At 43.4% G+C, this 22,730-nt stretch overlaps 2 protein-coding genes across 10 annotated transcripts in view; one reads left to right on the top strand and one right to left on the bottom strand.

Moving 5' to 3' along the window:
* NGLY1 (N-glycanase 1) overlaps window positions 1–13,364 on the bottom strand; it is a 31,326-nt gene extending 17,962 nt beyond the window's left edge. Inside the window, exons 1-4 of one of the 2 annotated variants that reach the window (XM_052797894.1) lie at window positions 13,098–13,364; window positions 11,390–11,504; window positions 9,015–9,257; window positions 5,417–5,576 (exon numbers count right to left, since the gene is read on the bottom strand). In XM_052797894.1, coding sequence (XP_052653854.1) covers window positions 5,417–5,576; window positions 9,015–9,257; window positions 11,390–11,504; window positions 13,098–13,360 — 781 coding nt within the window. In that variant the 5' untranslated portion in view covers window positions 13,361–13,364. Of the gene's footprint in view, window positions 1–5,416; window positions 5,577–9,014; window positions 9,258–11,389; window positions 11,505–11,931; window positions 12,382–13,097 lie in introns of those variants that run through there. The other variant, XM_052797904.1, reaches the window with a different exon arrangement.
* A 38-nt stretch (window positions 13,365–13,402) lies between these two features.
* OXSM (3-oxoacyl-ACP synthase, mitochondrial) lies at window positions 13,403–22,447 on the top strand. 8 transcript variants are annotated; one of them, XM_052797842.1, is made up of 3 exons: window positions 13,403–13,851; window positions 18,037–19,054; window positions 21,823–22,447. In XM_052797842.1, the coding sequence occupies exons 2-3, from the start codon at window positions 18,072–18,074 to the stop codon at window positions 22,223–22,225; spliced, it is 1,386 nt and encodes a 461-aa protein (XP_052653802.1). In that variant the 5' UTR covers window positions 13,403–13,851; window positions 18,037–18,071; the 3' UTR covers window positions 22,226–22,447. The 8 variants fall into 8 exon arrangements, with proteins under 8 accessions (XP_052653802.1, XP_052653843.1, XP_052653794.1 ...); XM_052797883.1 differs by lacking the exon at window positions 13,403–13,851 and adding an exon at window positions 16,308–16,401 and having other exon boundaries at window positions 18,084–19,054; XM_052797834.1 differs by lacking the exon at window positions 13,403–13,851 and adding an exon at window positions 16,343–16,401.
* The last annotated feature ends 283 nt before the right edge of the window (window positions 22,448–22,730 follow it).

The raw sequence follows: 22,730 nt of genomic DNA, 5'->3' as shown, positions 1-22,730 counted from the left end.
AAACAAGTTAAATATACAGTGAAGCCCCGTGAAGTTCCTCATGCCCCTCATATTCTTCCAGGGCTTCAGAAGAGAGTGTTAATTCTTTTTCTGCTCCTGTTTCCAGCAGAGAAGAAACAGTCCAGGAGGTTCCTGGAGCATGTGGAAGATAACTTCCTGACACAGCTGCTGAGTGAGCCAACTAGGGAAGGCGCTCCACTGGACCTGTTGTTTGCAAACAGAGAAGGGCTTGTGGGTGATGTGATGGTTGGGGACCGTCTTGGGCACAGTGATCACGAAATGATAGTTTTTGATTCTTGGAGAAGTAAGGAGTGGGAGTCAGCAGAACTGCTACCTCAGACTTCCAGAGGGCAGACTTTGGCCTGTTTAGGAGACTGGTTGACAGAGTCCCTGGGGAGGCAGTCCTGAAGGGCAAAGGAGTCCAGAAAGGCTGGACATTCTTCAAGAAGGAAATCTTAAAGGTGCAGGAGCAGGCCGACCCCGTGTGCCAAAAGACCAGCCAGCGGGGAGGAAGACCGGCCTGGCTGAACAGAGAGCTTTGGCTGGAACTCAGGAAAAAAAGGGAGAGTTTATGACCTTTGGAAGAAGGGGCAGGCAACTCAGGACTACAAGGATGTCATGAGGTTATGCAGGGAGAAAATTAGAAGGGCCAAAGCCCAGCTAGAACTTAATCTGCCTACTGCCGTAAAAGACAATAAAAAAATGTTTCTATAAATACATTAGTAACAAAAGGAGGGCTAAGGAGAATCTCCATCCTTTATTGGATGCAGGGGGAAACACAGTGACAAAGGATGAGGAAAAGGCTGAGGTACTTAATGCCGCCTTTGCCTCAGTCTTTAATAGTAAGACCAGGTGTTCTCCAGGTACCTAGCCCCCGGAGCTGGAAGACAGGGACCGGGAGCAGAATGAAGCCCTTATAATCCAAGGGGAAATTATTAGCAACCTACTATACCACTTAGACACACACAAGACTATGGAGCCAGATGGGATCCACCCAAGGGTACTGAAGGAGCAGGTGGAAGTACTCACCAAGCTACTTTCAATCATTCAGCAGCAGTCCTGGCTAACTGGGGAGGTCCCAGTTGACTGGAGGTTAGCAAACGTGACACCCATCTACAAGAAGGGCTGGAAGGAGGATCCAGAAAACTACAGGCCTGTCAGTCTGACCTCAATGCCAGGGAAGGTTATGGAGCAGATCATCTTGAGTGCCATCACGCAGCACATCCAGGACAACCAGGTGATCGGGTCCAGTCAGCACAGGTTTATGAAAGGCAGGTCCTGCTTGACTAACCTGATCTCCTCCTCTGACCAGGTGACCTGCTTAGTGGATGAGGGAAAGGCTGTGGATGTTGTTTACATGGACTTCAGTAAAGCCTTCGACACCATTTCCCACAGCATTCTCCTGGAGAAACTGGCTGCTCATGGCTTGGACAGGTGTGCTGTTCACTGGGTAAAAGACTGGCTGGGCAGCCAGGCCCCAAGAGTTGCGGTAAATGGAGTTAAAGCCAGTTGGCGGCTGTCCACAAGTGGTGTTCCCCAGGGCTCAGTACCGGGGCCAGTTCTGGTTAATATCTTTAATAATGATCTAGACAAGGGGATCAAGGGCAGCCTCAGTAACTTTGCAAACAACACTAAGTTGGGTGGGAGTGTTGATCTGCTTGAGGGCAGAAAGCCTCTACAGAGGGATCTAGACAGGCTGGATTGATGGGCCAAGGCCAGTTGTATGAGGTTCAACAAGGCCAAGTGCCGGGTCCTGCACTTGTGTCACAACAACCCCATGCAACGCTACAGGCTTGGGAAAGAGCGGCTGGAAAGCTGCCTGGCGGAAAAGGACCTGGGGGTGTTGGTTGACAGATGCCTGAATGTGAGCCAGGAGTGTGCCCAGGTGGCCAAGAAGGCCAAAAGCATCCTGGCTTGTATCAGAAATAGTGTGGCCAGCAGGAGCAGGGAAGTGATTGTTCCTCTGTACTCAGCACTGGTGAGGCCGCACCTCGAATGCCATGTTTGGTTTTGGGCCCCTCACTGCAAGAAAGACATTGAGGTGCTGCAGCGGGTCCAAAGAAGGGCAACGAAGCTGGTGAAGAGTCTAGAGAACAAGTCCTGTGAGGAGCGGCTGAGGGAACTGGGGTTGTTCAGCCTGGAGAAAAGGAAGGTCAGGGGAGACCTTATCACTCTCTACAACTACCTGAAAGGAGGTTGTAGCAAGGTGGGTGTCAGTTTCTTCTCCCAAGTAAGAAGCGATAGGACATGAGGAAATGGCCTCAAGTTGCGGCAGGGGAGGTTTAGATTGGATATTAGGAAAAATTTCTTCACAGAAAGGGTTGTCAAGCATTGGAACAGGCTGCCCAGGGAAGTAGTTGATTCACCATCCTTGGAGATATTTAAAAGACATGTAGATGTGGCACTTAGGGACATAGTTTACTGGTGGACTTGGCAGTGTCAGGTTTACATTTGGACTCAATGATCTTAAAGGTCTTTTCCAACCTAAACAATTCTATGATTCTATAAATACTCTTTTCCTATTCTTAGCTATTAAACTAGAGATAACAATTGCTTTGATTTCATAATCGCAAAGAACCAGACACTGGTAGCAGTCTAGACAACCAGGTGTAATACAAACATACTTTCTACAAACACAGCTTAATTATGGTAGAACATACACATATTCCATGTGAACAAGCTGAGTTTGTTTATAAATTCAGCAAATAAACACCTTTGTCAGCTTACCCAAGATAGACACAGGATGTCTTTATTTTTCTACTCTAGCAGATTTCATCACTCTAGACCACCAGATTCTTCTGGCCCATATTCCTGTGCTCACAACAGGTGTTAGAATCTACTCACACACTGTCACTGTTCCACCACCTGGAAATAACCCCACTTTACCTAAATAAAAAAAATTTAAAAATCCAGTCTTCCAAAAGAGATCCACCCCTCCTAACTCCTTACAGTCTTTTAATGTATATTCTGCTCCAATGCCCAGAGAGATACTCTTCCTTCTCAGATTCATAAACATTCAAATAAGTCCTCCTATTAACTCCATCACCTAGGCCACACTTCAATCATAGATATTAATACCTGGTTATTTTATGTACTACAGTTTGCTTGTAGTCACAGTGCGGACAGGTCTAATGACTACAAAGATATAAAAATAAGTTTATAAAAATGCAGTTTAAAGAAAGTTGCACCAAATTTGTGCACCAACTCCTTTTTCAGGATGGTGAAGAAAAGCTAGGTAAGATGTGTGTTTTACTTATTTAAGCTCAATTCACATCTTCCTCCGAAGCTGTAGTTGTCTTTGGTACAAAAGACTCTGTGGGGGCCCTAACTCTATTAAACAGATTGCCAAGACTATGAAGCACATGAGAAAAGATGATCTGTTAATCACTGCAAGAAAACCTGACTTTTAATTGCAGTAAAATTTCCATTTTTACTTATTATATGTGAAAAAACATTTGTGCTGAAACAGTCAGACAAGGTGTTATTGCTTACAAAATGGATATGCTTGTATATTCAAACTTTCTGCTAAATACTGAACGAGAAGATTTCGAGCACAAGCCATATTCTCTTTTCCTGGATGACAACATACAAACCAGAACCCATGCATGAAATATGACTGCTATCATATGAATATTCTTGTCTTGGTTTGTAAAATGAATCCTTCACGAAAACATTGCATGGAAAGAATGACAAACGTGATTTATTTGAACAGAAAACAGTTGGCTGTGACATGCAGCTATTTTTGACTGCACAATTCATCTTTCTAATGGAAAGTGGTAAAGGGAAACAGTAAAAAAAAAAAAAAAGTCTACACTTCTGACCAAATGACCATAATCTTCCTAGCCTTTATGAGCCAAAAATACCTATTATGCATTGTAAGGGAAGTCCTAAAAACAAGTGTCCCCCAGCACTAAGCAGTTACTTCCACAGGTGACAGTCTTAATACAGCGATACAGATAAACCAAATAAGCTGAAAGGGCCAATTACCTGTACATCTCATACACAGTCTATTCCCAAAGGAATGTTTCTATAAAGCTCTTTAAAAATGCTTTCAAACTGTCACAATCCAAAACAGTGCAGATCCATCCCTTTCCCTTTATTGTATCTAAATTAAGGTCTGGAAGCCATTTTGAATAGATCAGCTTGATGGGTTGGGAAGCACCACCTGGAAACACCACCCTCCTCCTTCCTTCCCCTTTTTAATAATGTGCACAGCAGAACTAGAGCAGTCTCAGAGGTATATTGTCTTTATTTTCCTTTTTAAAGGAATTTAAATAGTTTTCATTTATTACTGCCAAGTCTCTTTTACCCATTGCATTGTCCTATGCTGCTGAATGAGAATGCTTTGTACTTGTTTTCCTACTTCACAGTATAGCTTTATAAAGAGAAAAACTATTAAGAAAATCCAGTGTCAAAAAGTTCCCTGATGCCAAAGGCACAATTCCATATTAGTGTGTGGTTGTATAAGACATCACAAAGTCATTTATAAAAATTATGAGAAAAGCTTATTTTTGGTTAGCAAATTAACAGCACTCCCATCAAGTTAGCAGAACTGCTTCAAACAGAGTCTTCTATCAAAAGATTCACAGTAAAAATGATTTTTTGTTTAAATAGGGTCTTGGAAGCATGTATTTTTTTAATATTTATCTCATACAAGTAAGATTTCACTATATTGCTGAAACAAATCTAGAACTCTCACTTGAAAATAGAAATAGCCATTTTTAACTGACAAAGACTTTGTACATTCAAAACAAATTTGCATTTATGAAGAAAATATGAATTTTAGCCACTGATGCCACAAATATTTATGCCTATATTTCACGTCTAGCTCCTAGAGAATGGCATGTGAACAACCCCATTTATTTAAGCATTAGCAAGAAAGGCGATTCTTTGTATCAAGTTGTGTCTTGGAAAGGTCTGGTGCAAAATCTCGCCAATAATATAACTTTAAAAAGAGAATGGGCACTTGAAATTTTATTCTGAATTTTGCATTGTAGTACATATGGGAAAACTGCACTCTGACAATTTTAAAACAATGACTACTCAAACAAGAAGCTCGCCTCCTCTTGTTGTAGCTACTTCACTCTGGATGCAAGGAATATAACAGTATGTACTCAGCCCATTTGTTTCCCTAGCATTGTTTACTACTAATTCAGAAATTAAGAGTTCAAAACTTCTATGTGAAAGCAGTAAAGGATGGATGACAAAATGAAATAAAAAAAAAACAGAAATGAGGAGAGAGAAGAGTAGAAAATTTGAAAATTAGGAAGAAGGTAATTGTAATTTACAGACAGCATTTGGAACGTGCAGATATATGACCAAATCCACACACCCAGAGCACAGTAGATACATGCATCAACCAGATGTTTGAAAGAATATTTCTAGTTTCATACACATTATAACTTGGTAGCATTACCTTTGTCCAGTCTTGTAGCTTGTGCTAGCTTTTTCTGAGCCTTCCCTTTCAATTGCTGGAGGGGAATTGAAGCTAGTGCTTTCTGCTGAATAGAAGGATTCTCATACATCAACACAAGATGCTCAAATTTCGTCTGAATTGTTTTCAAGATATTTGCAGCCTGCAAAAGGATTTTCAGTCAAAAGATGATTTATGACACCTTAAAACAGAAGAACCAAGCTCTCCTATTTTAGCTTGTCAATCACAATTCTATACTTATTACATTATACATTTCTTTGTAGGTGAAATGTTTATTTGTAAAGATATCAATAAAAATTGCAGACACCACCACCCAAATTGTAAAGCCAGCCTTGTAATCTTGGAGCATTCTGAATGGTGTCCTGAGTGAAAAGCATACTGATTCAGGGAGAAGAGAAAACACATCTCTGATAGCAAAGTTTTTTACTTACTTCTGCCCCCACTTCTTTTGGACACCTTTTACCTGAAATCCACAAAAGAACCTGTAATTCATTCCATTTCATGGACACTGCTGCACCAGTTCACAGAACTCTACTATTGATGAACACTGCTTTCCTATTTCGTATTCATAAATGCTGCTTGTCTATTTCTACTTCCTTCTCTCACAGATCAGCTCTGATACAGATTTGAATACATAGCCCTGTGACCATATACTGAACAATGTTATTTCACTAGAAATCAAACATAAGAACTAGGCTTCTTCAGTCAGTTATCCTAAGTGTCACTTAGTGGTAACTACATATTGCACCCAATGAAGTACACCCATATCTACTAAAATAAATAGCTAAAGTTAATAGTAGTGGAGATAGTAGCTCAGCAAACTACTTACTCCCATTTAAAGGGGGACAACACAAAGTGAAATGGGATTTTAAAATTAAGAGTCTGCCATATTTTGGGGGGAAGCCTGTAGTACTGCTAGATCATGCTTCAGTCTTTAGCCTTGTTAACTACCATGTTTGTTTCATCAAAAATCCATACTTTCCTGAGATGCTAGCAGCAAATGCAACATAATACACAGATGCGAGAACTCTTCAGAAGATAACTTCTTTCAAAGGAGCATTTAAATTAGGAGCAATCATTTTGATGCTGGACAGTACTACAGGACCAGTCCTTACTTTTCGTAACTGCTGAAACAGGACAGAACTGGTTTCACTCTTCCTGGAGCTCATCAGCTGTAGGTAACTGGTTTAACATCATAAATCCAATTGTGTTCAGATTCACTTTAACGCAAGTTGAAAGAACTGAAATAAGGGAAGTTAGGGACTGCCAATGGCTTATAGATATTCATGTTCTGTCAGCTTCCAGAAAGAGTGTTCAGAGATATTGCTCAGCACAGCAGAAACTCTCCCAGATTCTTCGACAATTCAGTTTTCCCACTGCCAAACACCATCAGTGTTACAGAAGTGCTTAACTGGTTTCATGGAAGCCACTGTATACCAATGAAGCCTTATGCAAACATCTAGATGTGTGGTGAACCTCACTGCAAATCTAACTTTGGATACCTCTTTCCTCCTATAATCACTGTGTCATCCAGGAAGGGATCAGAATGCATCCACCAGAATAATGACTAGCCAGAGCTTTCATTTTTCTGAGTCTCAAGAACGCCTTATGATAAGAAACACAGAAGAACCACAGATGAGGCAAAATAATGATGAATTATGTCCCTCGAACAGTGCCATTAAGGAATATTCCTGTGCTGTCTCAAGTAATCCACTTTTCCCTGTGCTTACTAGGACTCCCATGAACCACAGGTTTAACACATAGGCAAGAAATAAAAACGCTTGCACTACAAAAACCACTCTAAATCTCTCTGACATCTGACAGCCGCACATACAACAATAATACAACTATACCTCTGCAGTATACTCACTGAAAAACAAAACACCTACTGCTGTGCAAGCAAAATGGCCAAGTCATAGCCAGAAGGTATTTTATGGACTTCCTTCCAGACTATACAGACAAAATTCAATGGCTCAGAGAGCTATCAGTCTAATTCCCTGAAGAGATCAGCTGAAATAAAGCATTCTAATAGAGTGCCAACACTGCATTAGCAGTGCCTCTAAATTGTAGTAAGTTTGGTCCCACCACCTATGTTGAATCTCAAGAAGCATGGAAAAATAATAGTTGCAGAGAAATGGATCCACAACTCTGATGACTAGCATAAGACAGGGCCGAATAACTACAAATGAGAAGGATTAATCTCAGAATACATCAAGTGTCAATTTGAAATCTGCAACATTTTTCTCATTCAAGATCAACACAACTTTTAAAGGATCTAGTACTGACCAGTACTGCAGCAAGTCACTCTAGAGGTTTCCTAATTCACTTCCAACCACTATTGCAGAAGTGGCTGAAACCATAAAACCCAAGCAGCAGACCAAAAAAAAAATTATTTTTTTTTTCCAAATAAACCCAGCCAGTATATTTTAAAGGCAACTACTGGCATACTAACATAATTAGATTAAATGGCTCAATATTCAAATGACTACAACAGCTCCTTTTCCAAGGGACATTATGGGTGATGATGGGTCACCGAGTGCTCCCTTTCCCCAAAAGCTATCACTTCAATCTATGCTTTGCCATTTATCTTCCACTGATCTTGGGTAGGTATTGGGAAGAAATATTATGTCATAGTTTGGCATCCAACAACATACTGATAATATAATTTAAAAGAGACAAACTCTATTTAGGGATGTATGAGAAGAAAGCTTTTAGAAGGCTTCATCTTACACCAGCTTTTAAGACGGAAGTGACACTGGTTCTAGGGGGAAAAACTCTTTAGAAAAAAGTTAAACCAAAGCATCCTTCAAACCTTCTATCAAAAGGCATAACTTCCTTTTTCAAAGTTGTATGAGGTGTTAAGAGTCTTCTCCCATCAGGCCAGGTAATGTCAGATGAAAGGACTCTGCCTCTCTGTCTTGATAGGGAACTTCACCTCAACCTCTTGGACAAAGGAAACACAGCCTACGTAACTACAGATTTGTCCTTGCCTGGCTAAATTCCCGTCTCTCACAACAGTCACATGTGAAAAAAGAAAGCCCTCACAGGCTACACAGAGGTCATAATGCATGAACTGAGACACCAACGATTATAAACATTACAGTTATTATGCTCCTGTTCTTTTGCTGGCTCTCAAATACCAAACACAGTATACAGTCCTAGTCTTAGCTTCCCCCCCAATTTTGTTCCTCCACCTTGTTGTTCCCTTCCAATACAAATCAGCTTTTTTTTACAACACCCTGATCAATAAAACATTTATGGACATCTTCAACAAAATCTCTTGCTAATATTCTATTTATGGCATGTTTCATGTTGAAGTTGCATGGAGACTGAAGAAAACACTCAAAAACTTCAGAAACAATTGGGAAAAAAAAAATTCCTCTAGTCCAACCTCCTGGTCAAAGCAGGGTTAGCTACGAGGTCAGACCAAGTTGCTCTGGGCTTTATCCAGTCAGGTCTTGAAAATGCCCACATTTGAAGACTACACAGACTCTCTGAGCAACCTGTCCCAACAGTTAACTCTTCTTCAATCTTTATATTCAAGATTAGTGTGCCTATGAAGTTTTCAGGTTATAATTACCATTTCAGGAGATTGCACAAGTGATGTTTCTGGTTGCTGACGGGCAGGGGCAAGAACAGAGTCAGCAGGTCTTGAAGGCTGATGTGCAACTGTCTCAGTGCTGGTCACAGTTGCAGAGGATCCTGATCTGTGGATTTCATTTGACTCATTCAGTTTGCTATTCCTCTCTCCAGCAATTAAGTCTCTGATTTTACATAGCTGCTCAATCGAAGCTTCCTTAGGGAAAACCAGATGAGTTTCTCCCTGAAATTTAGACAAATTAATTCAGCAGTTAATGCAGGTCTAAGCTAGTCAGTGGTTTGTATCTATTGCCAACAGCTATCTCATTTACTCGAAGTTAGCACACTAAGGTTTGGCACAATTCAGCCTTCAGATTAGGTCCCTCACAGCAGAAGCTATTAGATCAAGAACCTACAGTCAGTCTAGAGAAAAAGGGCTCATAATAACATGCTTTTATTAGTAACTTATTTTGCAGAGACACACATGGACAAGGCAATTATGGTTGGGCAGAGAAAGCAACAACAGAAACGAACAACAAATGCTCAGTTCTCACAGCACAGCAGTGAAACGCTAGGCAACACAGGAGGATACCCAATGTTGGAGGAAGAAGCCCCTAGAATGGCATCTGCTGGTAATTCTCTTCTATATTGATATCTTTTAGGTTTTGTGAGTTTTCAGATGGGAAATATTCTTATTTAGACCTGTACCCACCTCGATTTCCGGGTTCCTATTTTTGATTGCAACATGATTGCTAGTAGCATAACAGAAGATCAGTAATTATGACAGAACCAAAGTATCAGTGCACTTAGCATGAAGAAATAGGTTACCAAAAACATGAATATCCTGAAAAATTCATAGTTTAAGAGTTTCAGTTTCTACTGCTGCAGCACTTCTATTTATTAAACTGAGTAATTTGTTTATCCACAGTAACCTTAGGTCACCTATCGTTGCAGATGCAGTGCTTCACTTTAATACTTACAATCACCACAAAACTAAATGGAACTTATCAACCCAGCAGTGTCCTCATTTTTTAATTGAAAAAGTTGGCTTACCAAGCAGAGACAAAAGGAACAATTTTAGTTATCGCAGTTGAAGATAAGTTCGTGAGCTCCAGCCTCAGTTGACACAATAAGACTGAGCCAACATGCTCTTAAAGATCTGACAGAAGTGGGAGTAGCTTTTTATAACGTTTAAAATGACTATGTTATTACCGCTTGAGTGCTTCACTAGCTACCTTGACTACCTCTTGGCCAAAACACATCATTAGAAGTCATCTCCTGAGCACCAGCATGAGAATAAATCCGCAGACCATTTCTTCCTCTGCAGTCACCATTTATTTCAGCATACTTTTTTTTTTTTTTTAAATTAGGACAACTACACTAAATAACTTCACCAGAAGAGAAGGCAGAGGTCTCATGACAGCTGGACCTAAATAACATAATGTACGTACCCATACAGAAGTGTGGTATAACATAGGCAAATTAAAGCAAAGCTAGAGCAAGAGCTTTGTACCATTAAACAAGAGTTGTTTTTTCAACCCAGCTCTCCTGTAATTACAAAGGCTGCTTCTAGCTTAACAAGCTTTGGCAGTTTAAGTTCCACCAAGACAGGTACCATTTCAGGACACAAATCTTCAAAATACATCTTTTTGACTGCAACAGAATCAAGATTCACTCAAGACTATTTTAGGATACAGTTTCATAACTGTTTTAAATGGGTGAAAGTCCCACCCTCCCACTACTTCAATAGTCTGTTGCCCTCCACTGCTGTCATGACAACACTAGTACTTGTGCAGCTGCACTGTGAATTGGCTGAAAATTATTTCTTTGGGTGGGGGTGGGTTAATTTTTAATCAGATCAGCTTACCTTATCTAACTGACTATGGGGCCACGTAAGCCCTACTGACGTTAGGAACAAGCAGCAGAAGAGCAGGACTTTATTTTCCCCCCCTTCCAAATGACGGTTTCAACACACAGATTTACAGTATGGAAACTACTGTCTGATGGTGCAGTCTGACATCCACCTAATAGTGGGCTGCTACTCAGAGAAGGGGTTTTCACCCCATTTCCCACCATTTCCTTTGTGCCAGCATAGATATGTATCTGACCATTAAGCAAACTAGTAGTGCACCTGAACAGCAGAAAGCCAGTCTTATCACAGATCAGGTTAGCTCTAGCTCCACCAGATTTCTGAATTAGCCTCATCTAAATTTTCCTGTTGGTTAACTGCAGGTATCTGCAAAGCAGGACTGAAAGACAATAGCAATTGGCTTAAAACCTAGTGCCTCGCAACTGGGAAAGCAGAAAAAAAATTCCAATTTTAAATTTTAGCGTGTAAACTGATGAAGACACCAGAAATTACTAAATTATACTCACCTCTTGAAACCCCATCTCAAATAAACATTCAACGGCTCCTCTGACAGGCACCAGCCTCGTGGAAAATGCTGGATTTCCAATCCGAATTAATCTATATTTTTCTTCATAAGGATTCCTGAAGAAATTGGAAGTTTTAATTATGTTTGCAAATTAAGTGAACACTTAAAAGCTGGGTAACTGCACTAAGCAGCATTACTCATTCATGAGAGATTTTTTAAAAGTTTAGTTTCATTCACACCATGTAGGCAGAATGTGAAGCCTACCTAAAACTTTGACTTAATTCATGTCCTTCTGCATTTAACTTTGAGAATTACAAACTGGTTCTAAATTTTAGTTTGCAACCTAAGTCCATAAATACATGTTCTGTAGTCCTAGCCAGCAGGGCTTAGTCTGCAGTGACACTTACAGACAGCTTCACGTGCCCCTCCACCTGGTAGCATTCTAATTGAACTCCTCAGCTGGATGCCGGATGGTTTTACGCCCACTACGGAAGCTACCGTAAACTTCCTGGTACATGGGTGAAACTACTGTGGTGTCTTTACCTCTTGAAGGGCCACCCCTCAGTTCCCCTCTCGCCTCTTTCTTTAAAAGGAGTCAGCCCAGGACCCACTGTTCTCTGTCACACATCACAGTTTTTGCAAGTGGTTGACAAACCAGATATAGACAGGGAGGGGCTGCTCACACATCTTGAGTTGCCTGAAGACATCAAGGTCAAACGTACATACTGGTGCGTATGTATACCCTACAGAGACACCTCGCAAAAATTCAGCTATAATTAACTCTTGATACCGATCTTACCGAGTCAGAAGAGAAAGGCAACAGAAAAATCAAGTTACTATTTTAGCGTTACTTGTTATGCATCCACTAATTTTCAGCTGCTTAAATGCTTGCAGAATCAGGGCCAATGCAGGCTTTTATGTTTAACACAAAAAACAAGCCCTCAAAACAAACCAACCAGCAATAAAGAAAGAAATAAAAACCCAAGCCACCACACACTTACGTGAAAAGTAATCTTATTTTTAAATAATGACAAGAAGAAGCGAGATGTTTTTCAACTTCACTGTTACGTAACAAAATTGAATCATACGGCTCCTCTCGGAGATGGTCCCTCTGCAAGCCCAGAAATAAACTGCCGCCTGCGAGAGTTTTGTGATAAATTGCTTCTGAAGCGGCATTAGTGACCCGACAGGAATTACCAAGCTCACAAGCGGACTCTGTTTTCTTAAGGACGCGCCCGTCAACGCGCCGGGCGCGCCACGCCGCTGCCGCCCGACCTCTGCCCGCCGTGCCCACTGACCCCTTCGGCACCCACGCACACTCGAGACCAGCGAGTCACGGCCGGGAACCGGGCGCTGGCCGTACGGGGGGACAGCCGAGCCCCTCGGACCCCCACCCCACCGCCCGCGGCGGGGGAGAGGCACCCGCCGCCGCCGCCGCCGCCGCTGCTGCCCTCAGGGCCGTTTTCGGGACACGGCGGCAAAAGCCCCGCCGGCTGCTCCCCGCGAGAGGGGCAGGCGAAGCGCGGACGCCACGGGGGCTGAAGCTGTAGGCCCCTCGCAGCCGCCGCGCGGAGGCAGGCGGGCGGGCGGCCGGGACGGCCAGTCGCCCTGCGGCAACGCCCGCCACCCGGCCGCCGGCCCGCGCACCGAGCCCGACCCGGCCGCGAAAGGGCAGCCACCCAGGGCGCCTCCCGCCGCGCCCCGCTCACCGGAGGATGTTGTCGGCGTAGGTGAGGAGCAGCCGCGAAGCCTCCAGGAAGACCTCCCGCCCGTTCTGGCAAAGCTCGTTCACGGCGGGGGAGCCCGCGGATGAGGAGGGACCCACGGCGGCCGCCATCGCGCCGCCCGGGCACGCGCCCCATGCCCCAGCCAGGGAGCGCCGCCAGCACCCTGCGCTGCGCCGGGAACGCGCGGCAGTACGCATGCGCAGTGGGAGTGGTGAGGTCACTGCCCTCAGTCCCCGCTCCCGCATCCGCCGGGCGGGGCGGCGGGGGCCCGGAGGGCGTGCGGCGCGGGGGCCTGCCCTGCCCCGGCGGCCTGCCCTGCCCCGGCTGAAGTCGGCGATGTTACAGGAGCTGCTAACCTACTTTGTCCTGACGATTTGAATGACGTTGCAATCGATATCCTGACCCGCTTGGGCAGGGCAGTGGGGCCTCCCGGTCACCCGGGGCCCTCGGGAGCCACCTTGCTAGGCGGTGATGTTACCGAGGGGTATAAATCCCCTTTCATACCATCCGAGCGTGCTTGTGGTCTCCGCTGGCGCCCCGCGTTCGGCCTCACCCGGGCTGCCAAGGTGGGAAGGCTGCTGCAGCTGCTCGCTCCCGCCTTGGCACCTCATCCAGCCCTACCCAAAGCCTGTCCACATGGAAGAAAAAAACACCCTACTTTCTGTCTCTGCTTTTCCTAGTCGTCTGGTTTGTGCTATTAGTGGAAGAACTGCGATGAAGCATCTCAGACAAAAAGGTCCGTGGGGCTTTGCTTTCTAAAGAATGCAAGATTTTAAAAGTTCAAGTACAAGAGGTCTTCAAAATTCAGGCTGGCTTGTGGTTATTAGTTGACATTATGCTCTAGCTCTGCTGTCTGCTTGTGACAGGTCACTCTGCTTATCTTCCGTGATTTTTTAAGAAGGTGGTACTTAACCCTTACAAAAGCTGAGATTTAACCCAAGGGAATTAACTTTTGCTGAGATCACAGTTATTATTCCTACTAGCATAGTTTAAAAGTCACTAATTCAGCCCTCAAAATCATGGAATTGGTAGCAAAGTAATAAAATTTTAATTTAAGATGATGCCATGTTCCTTGGCTGCTGCTTCAGCTTTTAACTTCCTTCCCATGCTTTTCATATAGGCATGTGACTGTTAATGTTGGCTGCCCTCTCAAATTTAAAGATTAACTATATTGCTGTACGTGTAACATAAGTACATGATGCATGTAAGTATAGCATTTGTAAATAATGCTTTGGAAGTGGTCATAGGAAAGGGGTGTGAAAAAATTAGAAAACCAAGTGCGAACTTCCAACAAATGACTAACACCTTAAATGTCCAAGGAATGTTACTTCTGAAGGGAAATTAAATACAGACTTTTCACTTAAAAAAAAAACCAAAACACCAAACTTACACAAATGTTTATTTTTTCTTTATTAAATATTGCATTTCCCTCCTTTTTGGCATCTGTTTTTTTTTTTTCTTTTTCCTGCAGTAAGTGCTTCGAGTCTTTGTTGATGAGACTTTGGCACATATTTTATGCTCTGCCATGATAGCTCTTGGACTTGATGTATTTTAGCTATGGTGCCACTGTCTGTCTTAAGTAAAAACTTAATTGTTCCTACATGTCATCTCAGGCATAGCTAGCAGCTTGGTCTCAGTTCAGATCATGCACTACATCTGCAAGCAGCAGCCACAACAAATGGTTTATTTTTGTGTATTGGTGCTGTTGGCATATTTGTACATGTACTTTCAAGACACTCATGTAAAGTCAGTGATCAACTTGTCTTTGTTTAACTCTGTCTTCTCTACCAGCATTTCAGCACCCATGTGGAAAAGCACAGTTTCATAGAGTCATAGAATCGTTTGGGCTGGAAAAGACCTTTAAGATCATCAAGTCCAACCGTTAATCTAGCACTGCCAAGGCCGCCACTAAACCATGTCCCTAAGCACCACATCTATATGTCTTTTAAACACCTCCAGGGACGGTGACTCAACCACTTCCCTGGGCAGCCTATTCCAATGCTTGACAACCCTTTTTGGTGAAGAAATTTTTCCTAATATCCAACCTAAACCTCCCCTGCTGCAACTTGAGGCCATTTCCTCTCACTATCGCTTGTTACTTGGGAGAAGAGACCAACAACCACCTTGCTACAACCTCCTTTCAGGTAGCTGTAGAGAGTGATAAGGTCTCCCCTCAGCCTCATTTTCTCCAGACTAAACAATCCCCATTCCCTCAACCACTCCTTGTAAGACTTGTGCTCCAGGCCCCACACCAACTTGGTTGCCCTTCTCTGGACACGCTCCAGCACCTCGATGTCTTTCTTGCAGTGAGGGGCCCAAAACTGAGCATGGTATTTGAGGTGCGGCCTCACCAGTGCCGAGTACAGGGGGACGATCACTTCCCTAGTCCCGCTGGCCACGCTATTTCTGATACAAGCCAGGATGCTTTTGGCCTTCTTGGCCACCTGGGCACACTCCTGGCTCACATTCAGGCATCTGTTGACCAACACCCCCAGGTACTTTTCCGCCAGGAATGTGACAGCAAAGTTGGCAGCTGGTTAAGGATGGGGGATCTGACAGATGCAGACAGCAGAAGAGGGATCAGATGAGGATTGGGACTAGAGCAAGGGAACAAAGTGTAGGCAGGAAAACTGTGCTAAGGAATTAGTTGTGGTGGAATATAAAATGGGCCTGGAAGTGACTGCAAGGTCCTGAAGAGCTCCTCATGCACGTCTGTGTGAGAGCCTTGAATTACATGGTTATGCACCGTTTACTGCCGGAGTTTTCACAGTTCCTACCAACTCAGTGCTGAAATGTGCTGCAGTACGCATGCAGCATTCAGGAAACCGATGGGAAACGACAAGGTTTCCCTCACGACCTTAGCGTCACCCTCTTGCGTATTATTCCACTAAGACCGTGGGTTCGCTTGGGGGTTTTTAGTCTTTTTTACTCTTCCTTTGCATGTTTTAAATGCGTCATTTGGGGGCGGGGGGGGGTGATTTCCTTCTCTTTTCCAGGCCTCAGGGCTACTTAGGCGGGCGCGCTCAGCGCTGGGCCGGGCCGCGCCGCCGCCGCCCTCCTCCGCCCGCCGGGAGCGGGAAGCGCCGCCGGGCCGCGCAGTCCACCGCCGCGTTACCGATTCGCTCGCGCGGCTCCTCACCAATCGTGACATCGGGGATCGGCTAGAAAGCCGTCGCGTGCCCGCCCCCCCCCCCCCCCGCCGCCTCCCGAGTGGTGCGGCCCCGCGCAGAGGCAGGCAGAGCCAACCATCGCGGAGCGGGGGGTGGGGGGATCGCGGCCGGCGGAGGTACGGCTGAGGGCTAGGACGGAGGGAGGCGGGGGCTTCGCCGGCGCCTGCCGGGAGCGGGAGGGCTCCCTGCCGCCGGCGGGGCGGCGGGAGAGGCTGCCCCTAGCGGAGCCGGGCGGGGCCGAAAACTGGGGTGGTGCAGGCGGGTCCCGTGGCGTCAGGGTTTAGCTCCTGGTTTAAACGTTAAAAGCAGTGAATGCCCTTTAAACACCCGGTGACGTCCGATAGCTCTTGTTCCCGGAGAGGAATTACCCCCCCCCCCCGCTTGTTTTTCTCTTCGGCGCGCACAGTAGGTATGGTGGCATTGCTTGGGTCAGACAAGGCCTCCTAATTATTTTACACTGGTTGACGGCATTTTATTAAAAGCTGTATGTGGCTGTTGGGCACGTGCTGCTTTAAAGACCTCTGCAATTATTTTATCTATATTGCCGTTTTCTATAAAATCCGGGCTAACTGGCTTAAGAAATTAAAATGACAAATCTGGGTCAGGATTTAAAGCAGTCTCCTTTAAAAAACCCGTCTGCATTAGTAAGCGCTATTTTTAGCTTTTTATTTTTTAATATCGCCGCTGTGTACTTGTGCTGCCGCGGGAAGGAGCGGGTCCGTGTGTTTTAGCAGGAGTGTGTGAGCCAGGAGGCCCCGTGCGGTCCCCGTACAGCTCCCTGAGCCTTTCCAAAGGCTTGGCGATGCCACAGTGCCCTTCTTGTGAGGCGAAAAGGAGGCGACCGGTTGAAGCCTGTGTCGTAGGTGTTGACGGAGCTGTGCTGCAGCCTCTGCCCTGCGCCAGCGTGCCGGGTGTGTGCTGTCAAACCAGCTCCCGACCCGGCGGTGGCCGAGGCGAGGCGAGGTAGAGGGGCACCGGTGCAGTTACTGCTTGGCATGGTCCTCTTGTCCTGCCTGAAGTACTTGTGCTCAGCAGCGGCCTTCCGCCATCACTTGACACGCCTCACGATACGTGGGGTCTGGCGGTGTTACCTTCAAGGGAGGTGGTGTTGCGGTACGTCTTGCTCAAATGCACTTGAGGTACTGTCCTCTGACAGTCGAAGCACCCCAAGGCTGATAAAGGGTAGGTGGAGGTAGAAGGATGAGGAGCCTTGTCCAAGATACGCAATTGCCTTGCTGGCAGAACCAGGAAGAGTTTCTTGACTCCTTCTGTTCTGAGTTTTGTAGACCATTCTGCCTGACATAAAGGTCGAGATGATGACATCCTTAACATGATAATGGTAGGACGTACACTTTCAGGTGAACACACACTTTCTCCCTTAGAAGAATGAAGCTATTAATGCTTGTTGTTGATATCTCCAGCCAGCTGGTGGTTAAAGCCCTGAGGGGCGTTTTGCAGCAAAACCGGAGAGTCCCTCAAAACCTGAGAGTCCCTCGCAGTCCACAGTGGTGCAAACTCATTCATTAGCAGCTTAAGCTAGAAGAGCCCACTAGAGGCATTCACAAAGTGAATGTGTTTCTATGCCCTGTCTGCCATAACACATGCTATTCCTGATTACAGATGCAGAAAATTGCAGGGTTGAAAATAGGCTTTCATGTAAAAAGCAGGTTATTAATTTAGGGTACTTGGAATGTTTTTCACATTGGCAGCTTTACTGTTGTGTTTGTGTCTTTTTTTTTTTTTCCCCCTAGTTACAGGAATGTGCTTGAAGTGATTGATTTCCAGCATGTTCTCACAGTGCTCGCAGGATCTATTATCGATGGCAAATCTTCATCTCCGGAGTCTCAATTTAAATCTGTGTTTACCAAACCACAGAAGAGCTTTCAGCAAGTCACTGCCTGCATGTCGAAGGAAAGTAGTTGTTACAGGTATTGGCTTAGTGTCCCCTCTTGGTGTGGGGACTCAGTTTGTGTGGAAGCGCCTTCTCCAAGGAGACAGTGGGATTGCATCGCTCGACGGGGAAGAATATGCAGGCGTCCCATGTAAAGTGGCTGCTTGTGTGCCAAGGGGAAACAAGGAGGGTCAGTTCAGTGAAGAAAGCTTTGTGTCAAAGTCAGAGATCAAATCCATGAGTTCTGCCACTGTGATGGCCATCGGTGCAGCAGAGCTAGCAATGAAGGACTCTGGCTGGTCTCCCCAGTCTGAACAGGATCGCTTAAGTGCCGGTGTGGCAATTGGGATGGGAATGGTTCCACTGGAAGAGATTTCTGATACAGCTGCTTTATTTAAAACAAAGGGTTATAACAAGGTCAGCCCGTTCTTTGTCCCAAAGATTTTAGTCAATATGGCAGCAGGCCAGATCAGCATTAAATACCAACTGAAAGGGCCGAATCATGCTGTGTCAACTGCTTGTACCACAGGCGCACATGCTGTTGGAGACTCCTTTAGATTTATCACCGCTGGTGATGCTGATGTCATGTTGGCTGGAGGGACAGAGGCTTGCATTAGTCCTTTGTCCTTGGCTGGATTTGCAAGAGCTCGGGCCCTCAGCACGAGTTTTAACTCAAGCCCTAAAATGGCATGTCGACCGTTTGATTCGCAGAGAGAAGGGTTTGTAATGGGAGAGGGTGCTGCTGTGCTGATCTTGGAAGAGTACGAACATGCTGTACAAAGAGGTGCTAGGATCTATGCAGAAGTTTTAGGTTATGGACTGTCTGGTGATGCTTGCCACATAACAGCACCTAATCCAGAGGGAGATGGTGCATTCAGGTAAGAACTATATGTTGGTTATGATGGCTACTTCATATGTTAATTATAGTGGGTGTATGTGTTTCTGTTACTGTATGCTTTTCCTAGAGAAATTCAGTTCAATCTTGAATTAATATTCCAAAAGCCTGAAAACTTAATCTGAAAAATGAAAGCAATTCTGGTAAGGTTTGCCCCAATTTTTTTTTTTAGTACCAAGGTGAAGGCCACTTCTTGCTAGAATCAGCCTTTTCGCATAGTTACGAAAACTTTCTGTAGGTGAAAATATTTTTGTGTTCGGTGCCTACAGCTGTTCACACAAATAAGTCTCAATGGAAACCTCTTTTTTAAGATATTTGTGGTATGATAGAACCTTTTCACATTCTGTGTCACCCTTTGTCCATAGAGAAGAGAGACCCCACTGCAAAAGCAGGTCATGTCATTTGTTGTGGTCTGAAAGGGGAACAGCATTCCTAAAGAAATCCCAAGTGATGAAAGCTGTAGAGCACTTGGAGGATCTGGTTTGTTAGAATAATTACTGTACATGTAATTAGCATTAATTGTGGCTATTCTTATTTAGAAAAGACTTCAGCTCTTCATAGGGAAAGTATTTAGATCAAATGCTGGTGCTACAATCATGTTTAAATACTTCATTCTGATGCAGCTAAGCGAGCTGGTGGAGGGGCGTAGCAGAAATCCACTTTAGTAATGTTTAGTGAGATGGTAAAGCTTCATCATTGTTAATCTCATCAAAAACAGTTCACAAGTAGATGATATTCATCTAGTCTTTATCATTGACCTAATTAAATTGTCAGCTAAATTACATGTGTAAGTATATGTACTGTTTGTGAGCTTTTTGTAGGCTGAATACTATTGCTGACATTGGGATCTTTAGTAAAGATTTCGTTTGCATTATTCTGAATGTATGTGAATATTTAATAACAAAATTCAATATATCACTGCACAAATAGATCAAACTTCTGCATCGTATTGTAAAGCTGTGTTTGCATCTTTATTGGATTATCAGATTTTTCAAGAAGTGTAATATATCAGATTTCCCTTCTATGCTATTGGACTCGTATTTAATTGTTCTGCAGGCTTAGGTGTGAGTTGAGTAATCAGGAGTGTCTTATCTCAGATTTTCAGACTTGTTTACCCTTGAGATGATATGGCAATATATTGTAACAGAATTTTTGTATATTTTATGATTGCAGTAGCATATAAATTAAATTCACAGTGGGAAGTAGTTGAAAGTTAATCTTCATATCTCCAAAATGTTGAGCCTTTCCACCCCTGAGATGAGATAATACATTTTAATACAGTATTCAAACCAATATTTCGTTACTGCAGTGGTGTATGGATTAAATCTGAAATGTATACGCTTCTCTTACTTTTCTGTAGGGATTTTATTTGCCATGTCAAAAAAAGTCAGGGGAATATATTTTTTGTCGTCTTCCAATAACTACTTCAGTTGGAGACTAAGACATATGTTGGAATAAACCTGCAGGAAAGGAGAGGCAAGGCCAGGCTTAGAAGCGTGGATATAAAGTGTGTTCTACACAATTAATCTGTTATCTCCTTAAGTAAATATGTTCCTTGCAGCTGACGTATTTAACTAAATTAATGTATCTGTTTACCTCACAGTTGATCAGTAATCTTTTTTGCCTCAGTGTTGGCTTACTATGTAGCGATAGTGAGCATCAGTGGCCTCCAACCTAAGCTGAGCTGGATGCTTCTGAGGGTAGAAGGCTGTACTGGAGATAGTTAAATTTGTCCTGCAGCCTGTGCTATCTTTTTTTTGAGCTTCTTTTTTATTTACTTATTTTTCATAAATTTCAGAAGAGTCAGTGGTCCTTTGCTCTGAGATACTTCCTTAAGCTGTATGTATAAGGAGAGATGTCTAATTCATCCCCTTCTTTCTGTGGGAAATCTGTGAGAAAATCACAGTATGGAGCTGTATGGATCTTTCTGTGGTTTTCATAAAAGAGCATGTTTTATAGAGGCAGTCATGTCCACAGGTAGTCAGGAGTCAGAATGGAACATACAGTGTCAGAGTAGAAGAGTGTGACTTTCAGTAAATTTCATTTTATATATAAGAATTTGTGCTATCTCCTTGCTGTTGCAGGGGCAAGGACAACTTCTAGCCTCTCGAAAGCACGCAAAAGAAGCTCATGAAGAGGAAGACTGCAGAATTTTTCTTTCATTTCCCAATATTTTTATTTGATAGAGCAATTTTTATTCCTAATTCCCTAATACTGTAAATATGAGGGAAAATAAAATGTAAAAACTAGGGAATCTTCTTTTCATTTACAATGGGAAGGGGATTTCTTCAACCTTTGTAGTGAATGTTACATTAATGTGTTGCTACACTAGAGAAACGGAGGAAATCTAAATTTTTGTAATAATTTCAGGTAGTTATTTCTTTCTCAAATGTTTTCAAATTTTGCATTGAAAAGGGTCCTTGATATATTAATGTAGTCTGTAGAGATTGTTATATCTTCTTTCTTTCTCTTTGTATTTTTCCCAGCTGTGCAATTTTTAGCAGCGAGTCTGATTTTATAGTGGGTCTCAGCACTACTGTCTTTCTTGAGTGGCTAAATGTAGATGCTGTTGTGTTTAGTTAGATGAATCTCTCTTGTCATTTACATCTCTGGTAAAGTATGTCATGCAGATTTTCCCATTTGATAAACACTTAAAAACACCCTGTACTTTTGCTTTTGGTTTGTACATGTGTGTTAGTGACAAAAATACAATGGGAAATTCAGCATTCTGCCTTTTTTTTTTTTCCTTAGGTGTATGTCTGCAGCGATAAAAGATTCTGGGATCAAACCTGAAGACATAACATATGTCAATGCACATGCAACTTCTACCCCTCTAGGAGATGCTGCTGAGAATCAAGCAATCAAGAGACTTTTTAAAGATCACTCATGTAATATTGCAGTTTCCTCAACAAAAGGAGCAACAGGACATCTCTTAGGGGCTGCAGGAGCTATTGAAGCAGCTTTCACAGCACTGTCCTGTTACCATGGGATTTTGCCACCTACTCTAAACTTAGAGAAAACAGAGGCAGAGTTTGATCTCAACTATGTTCCGTTAACAGCTCAGGAGTGGAAAACTGAAAAACGGCGTATAGCACTCACAAATTCATTTGGCTTTGGTGGTACTAATGCAACTTTGTGCTTTGCAAGTGTTTAACTTACGCTGTGCATGTTATGAAAAAAAGTCACTGACAATGATTTTCTGTACTGCCACCCTTGGTGTGTACTGTGATCTTTTCTCAGCTTTGAGAATTGCTCTCTTGATCTGCAAGAACTTTATTCACCCTAACATTTACATCAGTAATTCTTTTAGAAAGAGGGAACATCTTTTACTCATTTTAGTAAAAATAAATAAAAGACCTATCCTTTGTGTGGTAAAGATGTTTTTGTTCTTGACTAGAAGAGAAGACATTGATCATTCTGTGGTTTTACTTCATTAGAATAGATTTTTCATACGCATGCGGCACAGAAATTGCTCGGAAACATTTATGCAAAAGGAAGGCTGGCTAACAAGTTGTGGCTCCGTAGTCGTGACTTGATGACTTACTGTGTGATGATACAAGGTTTATGACTGAGCTTCCCTTTGTCATGCGTTCCGTTTATAATTCTGCCTTTTTCCTCATGGTAAATTGTTTCAAATATCATAGACTTACGCACATTCT

The sequence above is a fragment of the Harpia harpyja genome, chromosome 1 (assembly GCF_026419915.1).
Source record: "Harpia harpyja isolate bHarHar1 chromosome 1, bHarHar1 primary haplotype, whole genome shotgun sequence".
Classification (NCBI taxonomy): Eukaryota; Metazoa; Chordata; class Aves; order Accipitriformes; family Accipitridae; genus Harpia; species Harpia harpyja.
Note: the sequence above shows the minus strand (reverse complement) of the source record. Positions and strands in the feature narration are given on the sequence as shown.

What these genes read in the sequence shown, in the direction of transcription:
- OXSM (XM_052797842.1), top strand. Translation starts at nt 18,072, where the DNA reads ATGTTCTCACAGTGCTCGCAGGATCTATTATCGATGGCAAATCTTCAT. An exon ending in GAGGGAGATGGTGCATTCAG is followed by an intron (nt 19,055 to 21,822) that starts GTAAGAACTATA and finishes TTTTTTCCTTAG; the next exon opens with GTGTATGTCTGCAGCGATAA.